General features: G+C 45.7%; 2 protein-coding genes across 2 annotated transcripts; both read left to right on the top strand.

The window, feature by feature from the left end:
• Positions 1 to 3,040: 3,040 nt before the first annotated feature.
• LOC109900150 (forkhead box protein H1-like) lies at positions 3,041 to 6,149 on the top strand. The gene is made up of 3 exons (XM_020495867.2): positions 3,041 to 3,524; positions 4,202 to 4,306; positions 4,921 to 6,149. The coding sequence occupies exons 1-3, from the start codon at positions 3,300 to 3,302 to the stop codon at positions 5,902 to 5,904; spliced, it is 1,314 nt and encodes a 437-aa protein (XP_020351456.1). The 5' UTR covers positions 3,041 to 3,299; the 3' UTR covers positions 5,905 to 6,149.
• Positions 6,150 to 8,256: 2,107 nt separating this feature from the next.
• Positions 8,257 to 9,234, top strand: LOC116376112 (vegetative cell wall protein gp1-like). The gene has a single exon (XM_031835021.1). It carries the CDS (start codon positions 8,257 to 8,259, stop codon positions 9,232 to 9,234), a length of 978 nt encoding a protein of 325 aa, XP_031690881.1.
• The last annotated feature ends 10,678 nt before the right edge of the window (positions 9,235 to 19,912 follow it).

The raw sequence follows: 19,912 nt of genomic DNA, 5'->3' as shown, positions 1-19,912 counted from the left end.
AATAGGAAGCTCGGGAAAAGAAAGAAGACAATTATTTCATGAAGTGTACTGATTCAAGATCACTTAAATAGGATATCGGGATTGCATGGTTTTTGTTCATGTGGATCATCCATGCTGTGCAATGCCCTCAATTTCTACCTCTCACACCAAAAGCTTTGTCTTTGTCTTATCCAAACCAGAGGATTGTGCATCCTGACTGAGAATCCCTTTAAAATGTCTGCAGTTGATTCAGACATGGAATTTGTCCCTTATTTCAAAGCTTCAGGGGGACAAAGACAGAGACTCCTCTCTCCCAGCAGGACGAAACCTGCTCTCTTTAGTCCTGACATCTGTACACCCCATTCCAATCCTGTAGGCTACTCTATTCATTGGCACACCGTTTTCACTATCCAACCAAAACCCCTTTTGTCTCTTCAACATCCTGGAAGTGATTGCAGCATGTATTCAAATCGACCTGTCTTTGGAATAAGGAATAGTGTGCAACTTGAATATATTTGTCAAAGTTTAAGTTTCTATGTTTGTTAGCAAACCTCACAAAAACTGCAGATGTGAACTCTTAAAATACACAATGAAGTGAACTTGAGTATTTTGGACAAACTATATATCTGTATAATTTCTGTCATTTTGTAGAGATCCTCATACTTGCCATTACACCACAGTGTAACTGCAAAAACACGGCACATTTATTGACTTTTAGGCCTACTAGAGAGCAGTAACATTTTGGACACACATATTATCCTTCATTTTCTCATTTTAACAGTAATCAGGGCACAATACCAAAGTATCTATTTTGGCCTGAACATTGTCTCTACTCAAATGTCCTAACGAGTTTCTGAACAGCGGAGAATAAAATGTTAGTTCTTCTTTAGTAACTATATCACATTATTCTATAAATACCAAATGAACCAAGGACATTTTAGTTTCATAATACTCTCAAAATTGTGTTTGTCATGGAAAACGTGTCAAAAACATAATTCATAATAGATTACAACCAATTGGAAACAAGAGATCACATTGGAGCAATTAGAACATGTGCCAGCCAGGTGAGGACAGCATGAATGCACAACGGTCTCCTGTACCTTTCCATATCATCTTCACTCTAATTTGAAACATTTGACTTTCGATTTCTACACGGTAAGAAAGAAGACATGATGGTTGACATAAAAAAAAACACTTCAGGCCTAGGCTACATAAGACACACAATAGGCTAAAACTCATTTCACACTTTCATATATTATACATGTATTTATTTATTCGAAATGTATTTATTAGAAAGTGCAATTTTCTCCCCATATTGGTCTGCTTAATTGTCTCAATGGGCCCAGTTAATTCATTGAAACTTTCACTTGGTTAGATAGCCTTCATCATAATGTGGCCTTTAACAGCTTCTGCATTGCCTATATTTAAATTAAACCTGTGCATAAATCGGAACGAGATGATATCCCCACCACTTGGCGATCATGGATGGTGTTGAATCGTCGATTGTATGTCCTCGCACGCTAAATAGTAGTCCATCCCTGAAACGAGAGAGTCAGTCTGTCTACCAATGAAAATCTGGCTAATCCAACTTGTTTTCACGGTCTTGCTGAGAAGTAAGGGCTTGGGCATTAGCACTACATTAACTTTCACAAAAGAGACATGCATTCCCGAAACTATTCTTTCACTTTGGACTCGCACTGCATATTCTCAAGGGACTTCCTACTGTGCGCAAATAGCCTACACCCCAACTGGTACGCTCCTGCACAGTCCCTGCGTTTGAGTACTCTCAGAAGTTTTAATTTGCTTTTGAATCTTTTTTAATTATACTGACACAAGCAGGCTACTGCCAGTGGCCATTAGGCTAGTCTTCCTACTGTTTTATATATTTTCAAAATATGCAATCGGCCATATTTTAATAATTACACGCAGAGCCATATATTTAGATAATAAATATATATTTTATAATAGGCTACAATAATATATTGTTTTGTAATAAATATGGTGTACAGGACTGCCTATTTTTTCCGTGCTGTTACTATAGCCTAATGTGATCTAGTACTTTTTGGGCTACTAGTTGACAATTTGTCACAATGGCACAACAAATCAGCAACACAATTAATGAGAGGTACGCATAATATTTTGAATTGACATGATCTCTATCTTCATTCAGTGTATCTGTTTAGTGGACCGAGGGTGTTAATCCCTCAATGTTTGTATATTAGCTGTGCTATGTATATTGCTTGCCATAAATTGTTGATTGAATGAAAGCCTCATCCAAAATTCCTCGTTTTTTCCCCCTCTCTGCTTGTGAGCCACTCTCGTTCCCTCCCCCCACTCCAACGTTCTACTTTCATTCTCAAATCTCTGGAGTCTCCCACCTCTTTTATATGGGTCACGTTGGCGACTGATATACTAGTGACATTGGAACATCACTACACAATCTGTGCTTACTGTAAGCAAGTCTCAACATTTAAGAAAGTTAGATGGGGGTTTCTCATTATGACCCCCAATACCTTGTGTAAGGGGGGGGGGGGGGTAATGATTCAAAAGGAACATTCAAGTGGACTGATATACAACACAACACAATTTGGATAATCTGTATGGCTCACTCCCATGCGCTAGAAGAAAAAGAAACGCACACCTATTAAGACGAGGTGCTGGCTAGCGGAATAGAAACTTGAAAATAAAAGAGGATCCGCACACTCTAGGAGCTCAGATGCAAAAATGTAATACCAACGTTTCGACAGACAAGCTGTCTTCATCACTCCCATGCGCACCTGCTGCGTAAAAGTTTTGGGGCACCTTTGCCAAAAGGAATGCTGTGGTAAATTGCCTGTTGTCCGAGGGGTTATTTACAGATTTACTGTCTTACTCTCTCGCACACAACAGACACCCCCCCCCCCCCTTCTGCCCGCAGATAGCGCTTCATTCTCTCCTCCATTACGCAGCGGGATTTACATGAAGCTGTTAATTGTTTGCTCTTTAAATAGAGGCGGCCTGGAGCCAACAGTCTGCCAGAGGTTACGAACCGACTCCCTCCCTCCCCCTCCTGCCCGACAGTGCAGCCCCCTGGATGATCAGCATGACAAAGCACTGGGGGGGTCAGAGCCTGCTGGCACCACCCGCTCTCCTACCTGCGCTCTCCTAGCCTGGGAGGCCACCACGACCATCAACTTGACTTCCATATCCATCCTCTGATTGCCACAGCGCGGAGCTCTGCAGCCTAACACGGGCCTTCCTACTCGACCCAGGTGCCAGTCCAACAGCCTCCACGGCTGGAAAAGCTTGCCCCTGCCCAGTTCAGCTGGGCCACAGCGCCCATGGATAAAGCGATGCTGCCAAACCACCACGGACCGCCCGGGTCATCCTACCAGCCGTCGCCCGAGCTCAACAAAGATGGGCCGATCAAGGAGGAATCTTGGGACCAGACGAAAAATTTAAAGAAAAAAAACTATCAGCGCTACCCCAAACCACCCTACTCCTACCTCGCAATGATTGCCATGGTCATCCAAAATTCTTCAGAGAAGAAGCTTACGTTGTCTGAGGTAACGTGAGTTGGTGTGCGAACATGAGAGTTTAGAATAAATTGTACATTTTGGTCAAATTACGCAAGGTTATTTGTGTCAATTTAGGCCAAATTACGCATGGTTATTTGTGTACATTTAGGCCAAATTACGCATGGTTATTTGTGTACATTTTGTCTGTTAATCATTGTTATTTTCATGTATTATTTAAGTTTCAGCAAAGAGAGTTGATATACTTTATTATTTAAAACGTTCTAATCGGGGATTCTGTCTTATCGCAAGTTTTAAAAAACGGTCTTTGTAGGGGTAGGTATACGACGTTCGATTGCATTAAACAGACAGAACAGTACAATCATTTGACGCTAAACAGAGTAAGCTAGTAACCTCTTGGCCCACTTCAGTGACTGCCATGCTTTTTTGGGTTTGTTTTGTTAAGGATAGCAGCATACTGTGAAACCAGACACTGAGATGTATCAGCTGGAGTTGGTTGAGTTGATAAGAAACATAGTCGATGATAGCTCTCTGTGTAGGCTATCAGTCCTACAGTTCATCTTACTTTTGTATTATAGGCCTATGAAAAGACTGCAATCATGTTTTCAATCATATACAGTATCTCTTTAATATAGTCTCCTAATTTGACTGTTTAATGCAGACACCCATTGATGCAAGTTGACTCCTTTCTTATTGTCTCTCCCCAGATTCTAAAGGAGATCAGTACACTTTTCCCTTTTTTCAAAGGGAACTACAAAGGCTGGCGGGACTCAGTACGACACAACCTCTCTTCCTATGACTGCTTTGTTAAGGTGTGTCTAATTTAGTGTCTTCTTTATTGTTATGTCAATCAGTGGGCTCAATTATATGTTTGATTCTAGAATCCAAACAACCTATAAGCAAGTATACATATTACATTTACATGTTAGTCATTTAGCAGACACTCTTATCCAGAGCGACTTATGGGATTTTTTTTATTTGACGTTTATTTAACTAGGCAAGTCAGTTATGAACAAATTCTTATTTTCAATGACGGCCTAGGAACAGTGGGTTACCTGCCTGTTCAGGGGCAGAACAACAGATTTGTACCTTGTCAGCTCAGGGGTTTGAACTTGCAACATTCCCGTTACTAGTCCAACACCAATTAGGGTTGAGTGCCTTGCTCAATGGCATATTGGCAGATTTTTCACCTAGTTGGCTCGGGCATTCGAACCAGCGACCTTTTGGTTACTGGCCCAATGCACTTAACCACTAGACTACCTGTGTAGCCTATCGAAAGCCACTGCAGTGCTTTATGAAACATTAGATGAAGCAAATCATTCTAGCAAATTATGAGATGTGAAACTGGGGAGATCCTGTCTGACTGGTTTTCGGGTTGTACTATACTTTTGATCTCACCGCTGTCTATCACTCCTGGTCCCTGTAGGTACTGAAGGATCCTGGGAAGCCCCAGGGGAAGGGGAACTTCTGGGCCGTGGAAGTGAGCCGGGTGCCGCTGGAGCTCCTCAAGAGGCAGAACACTGCTGTGTCACGCCAGGATGAGACCATCTTCGCCCAGGATCTTGCTCCTTACATCCTGCATGGGCACCAACATAAGCCAGATGCGGAGCCCCCGGCCCCCCCACCACCAATCATTGTTCTACCCCGAGGACCCATCACAACCCCCCCTCCTGGCCCCTCTTTCACCGCTCTATCCCCCATGCCCACCAGACAGCTCTCCCCCTCTCAGGAGGACCTGTACCGGCCCAAGCTGGACTCGTCTTTTGCCATTGACTCCCTCCTCCACAGCCTGAGGCCGGCCAGCGAAGCAGGAGAACCCGACAGGGGCAGGGACTGCTGGGGGGTGGAGCCCCACTCTCGCCCTTCCCCTCCTCCATGCGCTCGCTACTCCTCCTCCGCCCGCAGCGCCTCAGCGAGTTCCGTCAGCCCCGCCTCGTCTTCCGATGAGGACTGGAGGGGCGTGTCGCAAGGCGGGAAGCAGGTGCCCGAGGGCGAGGCGGGATCAGACGGGTACGAGGACTGCAGACCCCCTCCACACAAGACAGCCCGCCGAGGCTGCCCCCCTCCCTGGGAGCTTCCCACCTCATATGCCAAGTACACACCGCCCAATGCTGTGGCCCCGCCCAGCATGCGTTTTAACGGAGGCCCTCTGATGCCTCTGGGCATGCCTCTGTATGGTTACGGAGGGTCTCCTGTCACATCCAGCCATTTTGTAGGTCATGCCTACTGGCCCCTCTTACCCAGCGGGCGCCCTCCCCTCATTATGGACCTGGACACTATGCTCCAGTCAGTACCGCCCAATAAGAGTGTGTTTGATGTGCTGGGTCCACCCAATCAGTCGTCTCACCAGCCTGCTGGTCAGTATGCCCTGCAGAGTGAACCCCCTCTCAGACGTTATCCCCATTATTGACTATGACTCAAATCAAGCCAGCACCGAACATATTGTAAGTGCAATGCAGGGATAAGAATGACCTATCCGTACAAACTTAACTTCGTGTCCACAATTATTAAATGTTTACAGAAGACCAAATTGTAAATTCAAATGTACAACCACTAATATCTCCCTCAAATATACAACCACTAATATCTACCTCAAATATACAACCACTAATATCTACCTGATTCTTATGAAATCAGTTAATACAGGGATGTTGCACTGCCCGCGTTTGCACGATTGTATTGTCAATGTGATTCATTTTTCCTTTTATGAAATCTCTCTTAAATGTCGCCTACCTCGACTATTGAATGTGTTTCTCCAGAGGAAAAGTATTTTCTTCCCTTTTGTTCTCATGGGTCTTTTGAAAAGCTTGTACAGTATTTTAAGATGTAAAACTGCACATGGAGCCAGTATTGAAAAGTCATCTTTTTCTTCACAGGGTATGAAATAAAATGTTTTTCTTTCACTCAACTGTTGGCTTTGATAGTATTCATATAGGAAAAGACATGGCGCTTTTCAATATTGCAGAGAAGTGAGGTTTTCTAAGCCTAAGTGAAGAGAGAGCTCTTTGTCTTTGTGTGTGTGCTGTGATGGTCATCTTGTCTCATCGGTGCCCAGTGGATCACTGCCTCATACTCCAGTGAGGTTAGGTGTGTTTGTTCAGATGGTTGAACCAAAATTGAGTGTTTGTCCCTGACTTGAGATAAGCTGTGCATAATTGGGTTAAAGTTCAGTGTCGAATGCCTTGTATTCTTTGCCCTATAGAGATGTCCCAGTGTTACAACACAAGACAATGTGATCTTACTGTCTGCCTGCCTGACAAAAAGCTTGAATCCCCCCAGCCAGCTCTAAACGCCTTATTTGCATAAGGGTTACTGTTAATGGTAGCTGTTATTCTAGTCTAAATCAAATTTGATTTGTCACATGAGCCGAACCTTACCGTGAAATGCTTACATACAAGCCCTTGACCCACAATGCAGTTCAAGAAATAGAGTTAATAAAATATTTACAAAATAAACTAATGTAAACAAATCAATCAAAAAGTAACACAAGAAATGTACATTACAATAACGAGGCTATACAGGGGTTACCGGTACAGAGTCAATGTACAAGTTAGTTGAGGTAATTTGTAAAGTGACTATGCATAGATATTAAACAGCGAGTAGCAGCAGTGTAAAAATAAAGGGTGAGTCGATGTAAATAGTCCAGGTGGCCATTTGATTAGTTGTTCAGCAGTCTTATGTCTTGGGGGTAGAAGCTGTTAAGGAGCCTTTTGGTCCTAGACTTGGTGTTCCAGTACCGCTAAAGATTGGTGTCATGTAGTTTCACCCCTAAATGTTCATCGATGTTATCCCTGTATTAGTGTACAATACTGGCTATTACTGAAGAAATACTTGTAGAGAGTCTCCAAGTCGTCTTTCCTGATGAGTAGGCAGATATCCGCTCACTGGGAGGGGGCAGAGTTTTAGGATATCTCTTTGGGTGTGAATAACATTTTTACCACAGGAATTGTGATCCATTCATTTTTTATTTTCTTGTCTTGGATCCATGCTGTAAGGTCCCAAGCCACTCCTTAACATCTGATTTACATCACTCTACCAACGTCCTGCTGCTGGGACATCAATGCTCACTATCTCCCAATCTATTCTCCATGCCTGCCTGCCCTGGGCCTGCACCCCCCCTCTCCCCTATCATCATAGACACTAAAAACTCTCCTCCCCCTGTGGGGATGAGGCCCTCTCAATCCTCCTGCCTCTCAGACCCACACCTAAACCCTTCTGCCTCTCAGCCCCACCACACCTCAACCCTCCTGCCTCTCAGCCCCACCACACCTCAACCCTCCTGCCTCTCAGTCCCACACCTCAACCCTCCTGCCTCTCAGCCCCACCACACCTCAACCCTCCTGCCTCTCAGCCCCACCACACCTCAACCCTCCTGCCTCTCAGTCCCACACCTCAACCCTCCTGCCTCTCAGCCCCACCACACCTCAACCCTCCTGCCTCTCAGCCCCATCACACTCCAACCCTCCTGCCTCTCAGCCCCACCACACCTTAACCCTCCTGCCTCTCAGCCCCACCACACCTTAACCCTCCTGCCTCTCAGCCCCACCACACCTTAACCCTCCTGCCTCTCAGCCCCACCACACCTCAACCCTCCCTGCCTCTCAGCTCCACACCTCAACCCTCCTACCTCTCAGCCCCACGACCAAACCCTCCTGCCTCTTAGCCCCACAACCAAACCCTCCTGCTGCTCAGCTCCACCACACTCCCAACCCTCCTGCCGCTCAGCTCCACCACACTCCCAACCCTCCTGCCTCTCAGCCCCATGACCAAACCCTCCTGCTGTTCAGCTCCACGCCCCAACCCTCCTAACCTCTCAGCTCCACCACACTCCCAACCCTCCTGCCTCTCAGCTCCACCACACCTCAACCCTCCTGCCTCTCAGCCCCACCACACCTCAACCCTCCAGCTTCTCAGCCCCACCACACCTCAACCCTCCTGCCTCTCAGCCCCACCACACCTCAACCCTCCTGCCTCTCAGCCCCACCACACCTCAACCCTCCTGCCTCTCAGCCCCACCACACCTCAACCCTCCTGCCTCTCAGCCCCACCACACCTCAACCCTCCTTCCTCTCAGCCCCACCACACCTCAACCCTCCTGCCTCTCAGCCCCACCAAACCTCAACCCTCCTGCCACTCAGCCCCACCAAACCTCAACCCTCCTGCCACTCAGCCCCACCACACCGCAACCCTCCTGCCTCTCAGCCCCACCACACCGCAACCCTCCCGCCTCTCAGCCCCACACCTCAACCCTCCTGCCTCTCAGCCCCACCACACCTCAACCCTCCTGCCTCTCAGTCCCACACCTCAACCCTCCTGTCGCTCAGCTCCACCACACTCCCAACCCCCTGCCTCTCAGCCCCACCACACCTCAACCCTCCTGCCTCTCAGCCCCACCACACCTCAACCCTCCTGCCTCTCAGCCCTACCACACTCCAACCCTCCTGCCTCTCAGCCCCACGACCAAACCCACCTGTCGCTCATCTCCACCACACTCCCAACCCTCCTGCCTCTCAGCTCCATGCCTCAACCCTCCTACCTCTCAGCTCCACACCTCAACCCTCCTGCCTCTCAGCTTCACGCCCAAACCCTCCTACCTCTCAGCTCCACGCCTCAACCCTCCTGCCTCTCAGCCCCATATGCCAATCCTTCGGCTGGGTCTCCTCATCTCTCCCAGAACACCCTGCAACTCCCTGGAATTCAATTGGAGGCTGGTTTGGGATTTATTATTTTAGAGGTTTGAATTGAGTTAGAATGACGGATACTGTAAACCTAGACACCATGCAGTGGTTGGTGTTGTAACTGAGGCCTGGGAGGAAAATCATTGTAATCATTCCCATAGCTCATGGCCCCTTCATGACTCAGGTTATGTTATGTAACATTTGGGTGTCGTTGGTGCAGGGTCCCCCCCCCCCCAGACATTTCAGCTTTTTGTTTTACCCCTAAACTGGAAACAAGATTCAACTAATCATAAAGCCTTTGACTAATTGAATCAGGCGTGCCAGTGTTGGGTTAACTAAAATGTGAAACATATGGGGGGGCAGAGGAGAGGGTTGAGAAACCCCCATGTGGTGCTCTGAACACAGGGTGGCAGTGCAATAACAGCAAACATAGATGGGTCAGATATTTTGCTTGAAGTGTGTGTGTGTGTGTGTTTGGATGAGGATAACTACTTTCCCTGGGTCTATGTGGTCAGGGCTGTGCTCTCACAGCTACAGTTGAAGTCGGAAGTTTACATACACTTAGGTTGGAGTCATCATTTTTCCAAAAATTGTTTCCAGTGGGTCAGAGGAAAATGGGAAAGACCTCAGAAAAAAATTGTAGACCTCCACAAGTCTGGTACATCCTTGGGAGCAATTTCCAAACGCCTGAAGGGACCACGTTCATCTGTACAAAAAAAGAGTATGCAAGTATAAACACCATGGGACCAGGCAGCCATCATAACGCTCAGGAAGGAGACGCGTTCGGTCTCCTAGAGATGAACCTACTTTGGTGCGAAAAGTGCAAATCAATCCCAGAACAACAGCAAAGGACCTTGTGAAGATGCTGGAGGAAACAGGTACAAAAGTGTCGATATCCACAGTAAAACGAGTCCTATATTGACATAACCTGAAAGGCCGCTCAGCAAGGAAGAAGCCACTGCTCCAAAACCACCATAAAAAAGACAGACTACGGTTTGCAACTGCACATGGGGACAAATATCGTACTTTTTGGAGAAATGTCCTCTGGTCTGATGAAACAAAAATAGAACTGTTTGGCCATAATGACCATCGTTATATTTGGAGGAGAAAGGGGGAGTGTCACGTTCTGACCTTTATTTCCTTTGTTTTATCATTATTTAGTATGGTCAGGGCGTGAGTTGGGTGGGCAGTCTATGTTTGTTTTTCTATGATTTGGGTATTTCTATGTTTCGGCCTAGTATGGTTCTCAATCAGAGGCAGGTGTCATTAGTTGTCTCTGATTGAGAATCATACTTAAGTAGCCTGGGTGTCACTGTGTGTTTGTGGGTGATTGTTCCTGTCTTTGTGTTTGCACCAGATAGGACTGTTTTGAGTTTTCACATTTCTTGTTTTTGTTAGTTTGTTCATGTGAAGGGATTTATTAAAACATGAATCAAAACAACCACGCTGCGCTTTGGTCCGCCTCTCGTTCAGATGAAGAAATCCATTACAGGGAGGCTTGCAAGCTGAAGAACACCATCCCAACCTTGAAGCACGGGGGTGTCGGCATCATGTTGTGGGGGTGCTTTGCTGCAGGAGGGACTGGTGCACTTCACAAAATAGATGGCATCATGAGGGAGGAAAATTATGTGGCTATATTGAAGCAACTTCTCAAGACATCAGGAAGTTAAAGCTCGGTCGCAAATGGGTCGCAGCTGTGTAGTGCTAGGGCAAAAACCAAAGATGTGCACCCAGGGGGAGGCCCCAGGACCGAGTTTGGGAAACCCTGGAATAAATTACTGTTTTAAATATATATATTTTTTAAATATACAGTACCGGTCAAAAGTTTGGACACACCTCATTCAAGGGCCAAGCGTGTGCAAAGCTATCATCATAGCAAGGGTTGGCTACTTTGAAGAATCTGAAATATATTTAGATTTGTTTAACACCTTTTTGGTTACTACATGATTCCATTTGTGTTATTTCATAGTTTTGATGTCTTCACTATTATTCAACAATGTAGAAAATAGTAAAAGAAATAAAGAAAAACCCTGGAATGAGTAGGTGTCCAAACTTCTGACTGGTACTGTATATAAATAAACAGCAAGCTTTCACTGGAAGATTTAATAAATGTATTCTCCAATTCTACAGTTGTATAATAATGCAGGGGTATTCAACTCTGACACTACGAGGTCCGGAGCCTGCTGGTTTTCTGTTTTACCTGATAATTAATTGCACCCACCTGGTGTCCTAGGTCTCAACCAGTCCTTGATTAGAGGGGAACAATGAAAAAATACAGTGGAACTGGCATCAAGGTCCAGAGTTGAGTTTGAGGGTTCTTAAGGTTACACACACACACAAGAACAAATCCATGTCAGTTATTGACTGCATAGATCCGAAGTCGGATACACCTCGACTTGGACAGATTTGAAGAAGGTACAACTGAAGTGAGAGTAATGTTTCAAGTCTTCTTACTTAGCACCCGTGTAGACACATACATCTGTTTCATATATTGTTGCTTTGACATCATGGTTAAAATCAGCTGTGATGAGAAGCAGCAGACTACAGTCCAGAAGAGAGTAGACTAGATGAATAGAGATGGACAGCACAGACAGTGTGTTACACTAGATGAATAGAGATGGACAGCACAGACAGTGTGTTACACTAGATGAATAGAGATGGACAACACAGACAGTGTGTTACACTAGATGAATAGAGATGGACAACACAGACAGTGTGTTATACTAGATGAATAGAGATGGACAACACAGACAGTGTGCTACACTAGATGAATAGAGTTGGACAACACAGACAGTGTGTTACACTAGATAAATAGAGATGGACAACACATACAGTGTGTTATACTAGATGAATAGAGATGGACAACACAGACAGTGTGTTACACTAGATGAATAGAGTTGGACAGCACAGACAGTGTGTTACACTAGATGAATAGAGATGGACAACACAGACAGTGTGTTACACTAGATGAATAGAGATGGACAACACATACAGTGTGTTACACTAGATGAATAGAGATGGACAACACATACAGTGTGTTACACTAGATGAATAGAGATGGACAACACAGACAGTGTGTTACACTAGATGAATAGAGATGGACAACACAGACAGTGTGTTACACTAGATGAATAGAGATGGACAACACAGACAGTGTTTTACACTAGATGACTAGAGATGGACAACACAGACAGTGTGTTACACTAGATGAATAGAGATGGACAACACAGACAGTGTGTTACACTAGATGAATAGAGATGGACAACACAGACAGTGTGATACACTAGATGAATAGAGATGGACAACACAGACAGTGTGATACACTAGATGAATAGAGATGGACAACACAGACAGTGTGTTACACTAGATGAATAGAGATGGACAACACAGACAGTGTGTTACACTAGATGAATAGAGATGGACAACACAGACAGTGTGTTACACTAGATGAATAGAGATGGACAACACAGACAGTGTTTTACACTAGATGAATAGAGATGGACAACACAGACAGTGTGTTACACTAGATGAATAGAGATGGACAACACAGACAGTGTGATACACTAGATGAATAGAGATGGACAACACAGACAGTTTCTTAAACTAGATGAATAGAGATGGACAACATGTACACCACACCAACAGTCCAATACTTTATCAATTTATCAAAGTTTGTCACTTGCGCCGAGTACAACAGGTGTAGGCCTTACAGTGAAATGCTTACTTACAGGCTCTAACCAATAGTGCGATAAAAAGGTATGTGTGTGTGTGTGTGTAGGTAAGTAAAGAAATAAACAGTAAAAAGACATTTGAAAATAAGAGTAGCAAACTAGATGAATATACAGAGACCGGTTGAGGTAGTATGTACATGTAGGTTTGGTTAAAGTGACTATGCATATATGATGAACAAAGAGTAGCAGTAGCGTAAAAAGAGGGATTGGTGGGTGGTGGGACACAATGCAGATAGCCCGGTTAGCCAATGTGTTGGAGCACTGGTAACACAATGCAAATAGTCCAGGTAACCATTTGGTTACTTGTTCAGGTGTCTTATGGCTTGGGGGTAAAAAACTGTTGAGAAGCCTTTTTGTCCTTGACTTGGCACTCCGGTACCGCTTGCGATGCGATAGTAGAGAGAACAGTCTATGACTGGGGTGGCTGGGGTCTTTGACAATTTTTAGGGCCTTCCTCTGGCACCGCCTGGTGTAGAGGTCCTGGATGGCAGGCAGTTTTGCCCCAGTGATGTACTGGGCCGTAAGCACTATCCTCTGAAGTGCCTTGCGGTTGGAGGCCGAGCAATTGCCGTACCAGGCAGTGATGCAACCGGTCAGGATGCTCTCGAAGTTGCAGCTGTAGAACCTTTTGAGGATCTCAGGACCCATGCCAAATCTTTTTAGTTTCCTGAGGGGGAATAGGCTTTGTCATGCCCTCTTCACAACTGTCTTGGTGTGTTTGGACCATTCTACTTTGTTGTTGATGGGGACACCAAGGAACTTGAAGCTCTCAACCTGCTCCACTACAGCCCCGTCGTTGAGAATGGGGTCGTGCTCGGTGCTCCTTTTCCTGTAGTCCACAATCATCTCCTTAGTCTTGGTTACGTTGAGGGATAGGTTGTTATTCTGGTACCACCCAGCCAGGTCTCTGACCTCCTCCCTATAGGCTGTCTCGTCGTTATCGGTGATCAGGCTGTTGTGTCGTCAGAAAACATAATGATGATGTTGGAGTTGTGCCTGGCCATGCAGTCGTGGGTGAACAGGGAGTACAGGGGGGGACTGAGCACGCACCCCTGGGGAGCTCCAGTGTTGAGGATCAGCGTGGCAGATGTGTTGCTACCTACCCTCACCACCTGGGGGCGTCAGGAGGTCCAGGATCCAGTTGCAGAGGGAGGTGTTTAGTCCCAGGTTTCTTAGCTTAGTGATGAGCTTTGAGGGTACTATGGTGTTGAATGCTGAGCTGTAGTCAATGAATAGCATTCTCACATTGGTTTTCCTTTTGTTCAGATGGGAAAGGGCAGTGTGGAGTGCAATAGAGATTGCATCATCTGTGGACCTGTTTGGGCAGTATGCAAATTGGAGTGGGTCTAGGGTTTCTGGGATAATGGTGTTGATGTGAGCCATTACCAGCCTTTCAAAGCACTTAGTCATTTAGGCAGGTTGCCTTTGTGTTCTTGGGCACAGGGACTATGGTGGTCTGCTTGAAACATGTTGGTATTACAGACTCAATCAGGGACATGTTGAAAATGTCAGTGCAGACACCTACCAGTTGGTCAGCACATGCCCAGAGCACACGTCCTGGTAACCCGCCTGGCCCCGCAGCCTTGTGTATGTTGACCTGTTTAAAGGTCTTACTCACGTCGGCTACGGAGAGCGTGATCACACAGTCATCCGGAACAGCTGATGCTCTCATGCATGCCTCAGTGTTGCTTGCCTCGAAGCGTGCATAGAAGTGATTTAGCTCATCTGTAGGCTCGTGTCACTGGGCAGTTTGCGGCTGTGCTTCCCTTTGTAGTCTGTAATAGTTTGCAAGCCCTGCCACATCCGACGAGCGTCGGAGCCAGTGTAGTACGATTCAATCTCAGCCCTGTACTGACTCTTTGCCTGTTTGATGGTTCCTCACAGGGCATAGCGGGATTTCTTGTAAACTTCGGGGCTAGAGTCCTGCACCTTGAAAGCGGCAGCTCTACCCTTTAATTCAGTGTGAATGTTGCCTGTAATCCATGGCTTCTGGTTGGGGTATGTACGTACAGTCACTGTGGGGACGACGTCCTCAATACACTTATTGATAAATGACTGATGTGGTGCATTCCTCAATGTCATCGGAAGAATCTCAGAACATGTTCCAGTCTGTGATAGCAAAACAGTCCTGTAATTTTGCATCTGATTCATCTGACCACTTTTTTTTATAGGCCGAGTCACTGGTGCTTCCTGCTTTAATTTTTGCTTGTAAGCCGGAATCAGGAAGATAGAGTTGTGGCCGGATTTACCAAATGGAGGGTGAGGGAGAGCTTTGTACGTGTCTCTGTGTGTGGAGTGCAGGTGATCTAGAATTTTTTTCCCTTCTGGTTGCACGTTTAACATGTTGATAGAGATTTGGTAGAATTGATTTAAGTCCCTGTATTAAAGTCTCCGGCCACTAGGAGCGCCGCCTCTGGGTGAGTGGTTTCCTGTTTGCTTATTTCCTTATACAACTGACTGAGTGCGGTCTTCGTGCCCATATCTGTTTGTGGTGGTAAATAAACAGCAAACGAAAAGTATGGCAGGCAGTTTTGCCCCAGTGATGTACTGGGCCGTACGCACTATCCTCTGAAGTGCCTTGCGGTCGGAGGCCGAGCAATTGCCGTACCAGGCAGTGATGCAACCGGTCAGGATGCTCTCGAAGTTGCAGCTGTAATCCATGGCTTCTGGTTGGGGTATGTACGTACAGTCACTGTGGGGACGACGTCCTCAATACACTTATTGATAAATCCAGTGACTGATGTGGTGCATTCCTCAATGTCATCGGAAGAATCTCAGAACATGTTAAACAGCCAACGGCAAGTAGTGTGGCCTGCAATTTATCACAATATACTCTACTTCAGGCGAGAAAAATCTAGAGACTTCCTTAGATTTCGTGCACCAGCTGTTGTTTAGAAATATGCACAGACCCCCCCCCCCCCCCCCCCCCCGTTCTATCCTGGCGGTGCAGCGGGTATCCCGCTAGCTGAATATCCATGTCGTCATTCAGCCACGATTCCATGAAACATAGGACATTACAGTTTTTGATGTCCCGTTGGTAGGATATTCGTGATCGTACCTCGTCTATTTTATTATCCAATGATTGCACGTTGGCAAGTAATATTGACGTAACGGCCACTTTCTTACTCACCTTCTGCGGGTCCGGACGAGGCATCCAGCTCTTCTTCCTCTGCGTCACTTCCTTTTGCGAATAATTGGGATGTCTGCCCTGTGGGGTGTTTGGAGAATATCGTGTGAGTCCTGCTTGTTGTTGAAAAAATCTTTGTCTAATCCGAGGTGAGTGATCGCTGTCCTGATATCCAGAAGCTCTTTTCTGTCGTAAGATATGGTTGCAGAAACATTATGTACAAAATCATTTACAAACATTGTGAAAAACCCCACATAACAACGCAATTGGTTCGGAGACCATAAAACGGCAGCCATCTCTCCCGGCACCATCATACTGTACAGTAGACCACACCAACAGGCCCATACTGTAGATTAGACCACACCAACAGGCCCATACTGTAGAGTAGACCACACCAACAGGCCCATACTGTAGAGTAGACCACACCAACAGGCCCATACTGTAGAGTAGACCACACCAACAGGCCCATACTGTAGAGTAGACCACACCAACAGGCCCATACTGTAGAGTAGACCACACCAACAGGCCCATACTGTAGAGTAGACCACACCAACAGGCCCATACTGTAGAGTAGACCACACCAACAGGCCCATACTGTAGAGTAGACCACACCAACAGGCCCATACTGTAGAGTAGACCACACCAACAGGCCCATACTGTAGAGTAGACCACACCAACAGGCCCATACTGTAGAGTAGACCACACCAACAGGCCCATACTGTAGAGTAGACCACACCAACAGGTCCATACATATGCAAATGTACCATGCATAGATTAACTCCCACAGCCATGACAGTATGACTGTGGTCAAGTCTTACCCCAGGCTCACAGTGATCTTGGCCCCCAGTCAATTAGGGAACAATCATAGTGAACAACAAACCATGGAAGATGTTGCGACTAGAAGACATAGAGGTACAAAACATGACAAATAAAAAGGAAAACGCTGCACACTGCTGTTTATGCTGCCAGGGATTTTACTGATACAACATTTTGACCATTAGTCACATTCTCTCAGGGTTATATATATACAGTATATAGAGAGAGAGAGCGAGAGAGAGCGAGCGAGAGGCAAAAAAAATCAAGAGAGAGGGCTGATAACAATTGTCTTGATGTTTATGAGTGTTATGTAACTGTGGCAGGACTGTCCAGTAACAGCTCTCTCTCCTACCTGTGAGGCGGTGCAAACCTTGTCGGCACGGAAGATCACATTCTCCCCCACCACAGCGGCATTCTGGGAGGGCTAAAGGATGGAGCTGATGGGAATTATGAGTTTGATTGAAGTGACACAGCCCTGAGACAAAGAGTGGTTGTAATGCTTTCTCAGTGTATATCACATCATATCCTTGCATCCAAACTTCAACATTGCAGTACCAATGTCTACCACCAGAGGTCCTACCATATGTTTCCTGTTCGAGACTTTCTTCTGTGGTGAATTGAGAACTTTGAGCCCCTAGTGACCTGGTTGAGGGGGATGTCCTGGCCCACCATGCAGGCAGGCAGTAGATGAGGGCAGAGAAGGTGATGGCACGAGGGGCGTTACAGTTCCCCCACTGTGAAGTCAAACACTGTACTGCCCTGGGAGGGAGAGATGGAAGAGAGATGATAAGGTAAAGGGAATGAAAGAAATTAGGAATAATCACTACAATTATATAAACAGCAGTTTTTTTACGTTTTTTTTTATCTTTAAAAACATTTTTGTTTGTTTGTTGATTTTACGCCTTTTTCTCCCCAATTTCGTGGTATCTAATTGTTTTAGTAGCTACTATCTTGTCTCATCGCTACAACTCCCGTATGGGTTCAGGAGAGACGAAGGTTGAAAGTCATGCGTCCTCCAATACACAACCCAACCAAGCCGCACTTCTTAACACAGCGCACATCCAACCTGGAAGCCAGCCGCACCAATGTGTCGGATGAAACACAGTGCACCTGGCAACCTTGCAAGGGAAGCCAGCGTGCACTGCACCCGGCCTGCCACAGGAGTCGCTGGTGCGCGATGAGACAAGGATATCCCTATCGGCCAAGCACTCCCTAACCCGGACGCGCTATGCCAATTGTGCGTCGCCCCCCGGACCTCCAGAGTGGCACAGGTGGCGCTGCAGTACAGCGCCCTTAACCACTGCGCCACCCGGGAGGCCCCGGATTGCTATGCTTTATCTTGGCCAGGTCGCAGTTGCAAATGAGAACTTGTTAAATAAAGGTGAAATAAAATAAAATTGGCTGAAAGTCATGGTATATCAGATGGTATACCACTGGTATGACAAAACCTTGCTCTCTCAGGGTCTCTGTGCAGCTCTGGGTTAGTTGGTCCACCCTGCGGTCCAGCTCAGAGAAGGAGTAAGGGTCGTACTGCAGAAAGCAGGGCTCCTGAACCTCCTCCACCACGTCCAGGTCAGGTCTTGGGCCGACAACACACCACTGTACCTGGGAGGGAGAGGGAGGTACAGGGAGAGGGACGGAGTTAAATTGGAGGGAGGGACAGGGAGAGAGACAGAGAGAGAGAGGGATATAGTTAAATTGGCGGTAGGGACAGGGAGAGAGAGAGGGATATAGTTAAATTGGAGGGAGGGACAGGGAGAGAGAGAGGGATATAGTTAAATTGGAGGGAGGGACAGGGAGAGAGAGAGGGATATAGTTAAATTGGAGGTAGGGACAGGGAGAGAGAGAGGGATATAGTTAAATTGGAGGTAGGGACAGGGAGAGAGAGAGGGATATAGTTAAATTGGAGGGAGGGACAGGGAGAGAGAGAGGGATATAGTTAAATTGGAGGGAGGGACAGGGAGAGAGAGAGGGATATAGTTAAATTGGAGGTAGGGACAGGGAGAGAGAGAGGGATATAGTTAAATTGCGAGAATGTATTGAAAGGGAAAATATGAGAGACTCTGCAGACAAGCAGAAAGACCAAGTTTCTGTTAAAAGTAAAAGATAAAATATGAAGGGAAATTAATAATCTTACTTGATTACTAGTAAAAATCAATACCCTTACACACAACATACCGAACCCGGTAACACTTTACTTGGCACCCATTGTCATAACACATGTCATAATATGTCATAACAGCTGACATAACTTGTTATAATATGTTCATAACATTGTCATGACACATATATTTAGACCTGTTGTGACATATATTGCGTTATTTTATGGCTGGTTATGACACCTACATAAGAGTGTCAAAACCCACAAAAACCTACCACACAAGGCAAAACGTTCCATTACACCACAGCCTACTTGTCAACAGTATGTATTTGTTATATAACATTTTCAGAAATTTACCATATTTTTTAATTTATTTATCCGTTATTTCACCAGGTAAGTTGACTGAGAACACATTGTCATTTGCAGCAACAACCTGGGGAATAGTTACAGGGGAGAGGAGGGGTATGAATGAGCCAATTGTAAATTATCATTGTAATTGAGCACACATTGATGTCAGACATGCACCTACCCCAATGCTCTGTGTCTGATGACTGGGATGAATGCAGGAGCAGATTTCAGGATCAGGACACCCTCTTTGATGACTGACATAAGGGCATGTACGTGACAGGCCTATCTGGCTTATGTGATGATGATGGTCATAATGCTTCTTGACAGTGTTATAAGGTGTATTTTCTTAGTCCAAGTAAAGTGACAGAGGATGGTCATAATGCTTCATAACAGTGTCATGAAGTACATTTTCTACAAGTTATTTAAAAGATGTCTGTTAAGATTTTTTTACAACAGGACTTAAGAAACAAACTTTGAAACGAAAGGAAGCTTCTTGGCAAGGAAAAAACACATTTTAATAAATGTGGGTTTTGACACTCTTATGTAGGTGTCATAACCAGCCATAAGATAAGAACCCTTAAACACACACAATATGGACACACAACATGAAACTAAGG

Source organism: Oncorhynchus kisutch, linkage group LG11 (assembly GCF_002021735.2).
Source record: "Oncorhynchus kisutch isolate 150728-3 linkage group LG11, Okis_V2, whole genome shotgun sequence".
Taxonomy (NCBI): domain Eukaryota; kingdom Metazoa; phylum Chordata; class Actinopteri; order Salmoniformes; family Salmonidae; genus Oncorhynchus; species Oncorhynchus kisutch.
Note: the sequence above shows the minus strand (reverse complement) of the source record. Positions and strands in the feature narration are given on the sequence as shown.

Excerpts from the sequence above, each read along its gene's own strand:
- LOC109900150 (XM_020495867.2), top strand. The coding sequence starts at position 3,300 with ATGGATAAAGCGATGCTGCCAAACCACCACGGACCGCCCGGGTCATCC. Across the intron at positions 3,525-4,201 it reads AGAAGCTTACGTTGTCTGAG|ATTCTAAAGGAGATCAGTAC; the intron begins GTAACGTGAGTT and ends GTCTCTCCCCAG. Across the intron at positions 4,307-4,920 it reads CCTATGACTGCTTTGTTAAG|GTACTGAAGGATCCTGGGAA; the intron begins GTGTGTCTAATT and ends TGGTCCCTGTAG.
- LOC116376112 (XM_031835021.1), top strand. The coding sequence starts at position 8,257 with ATGACCAAACCCTCCTGCTGTTCAGCTCCACGCCCCAACCCTCCTAAC.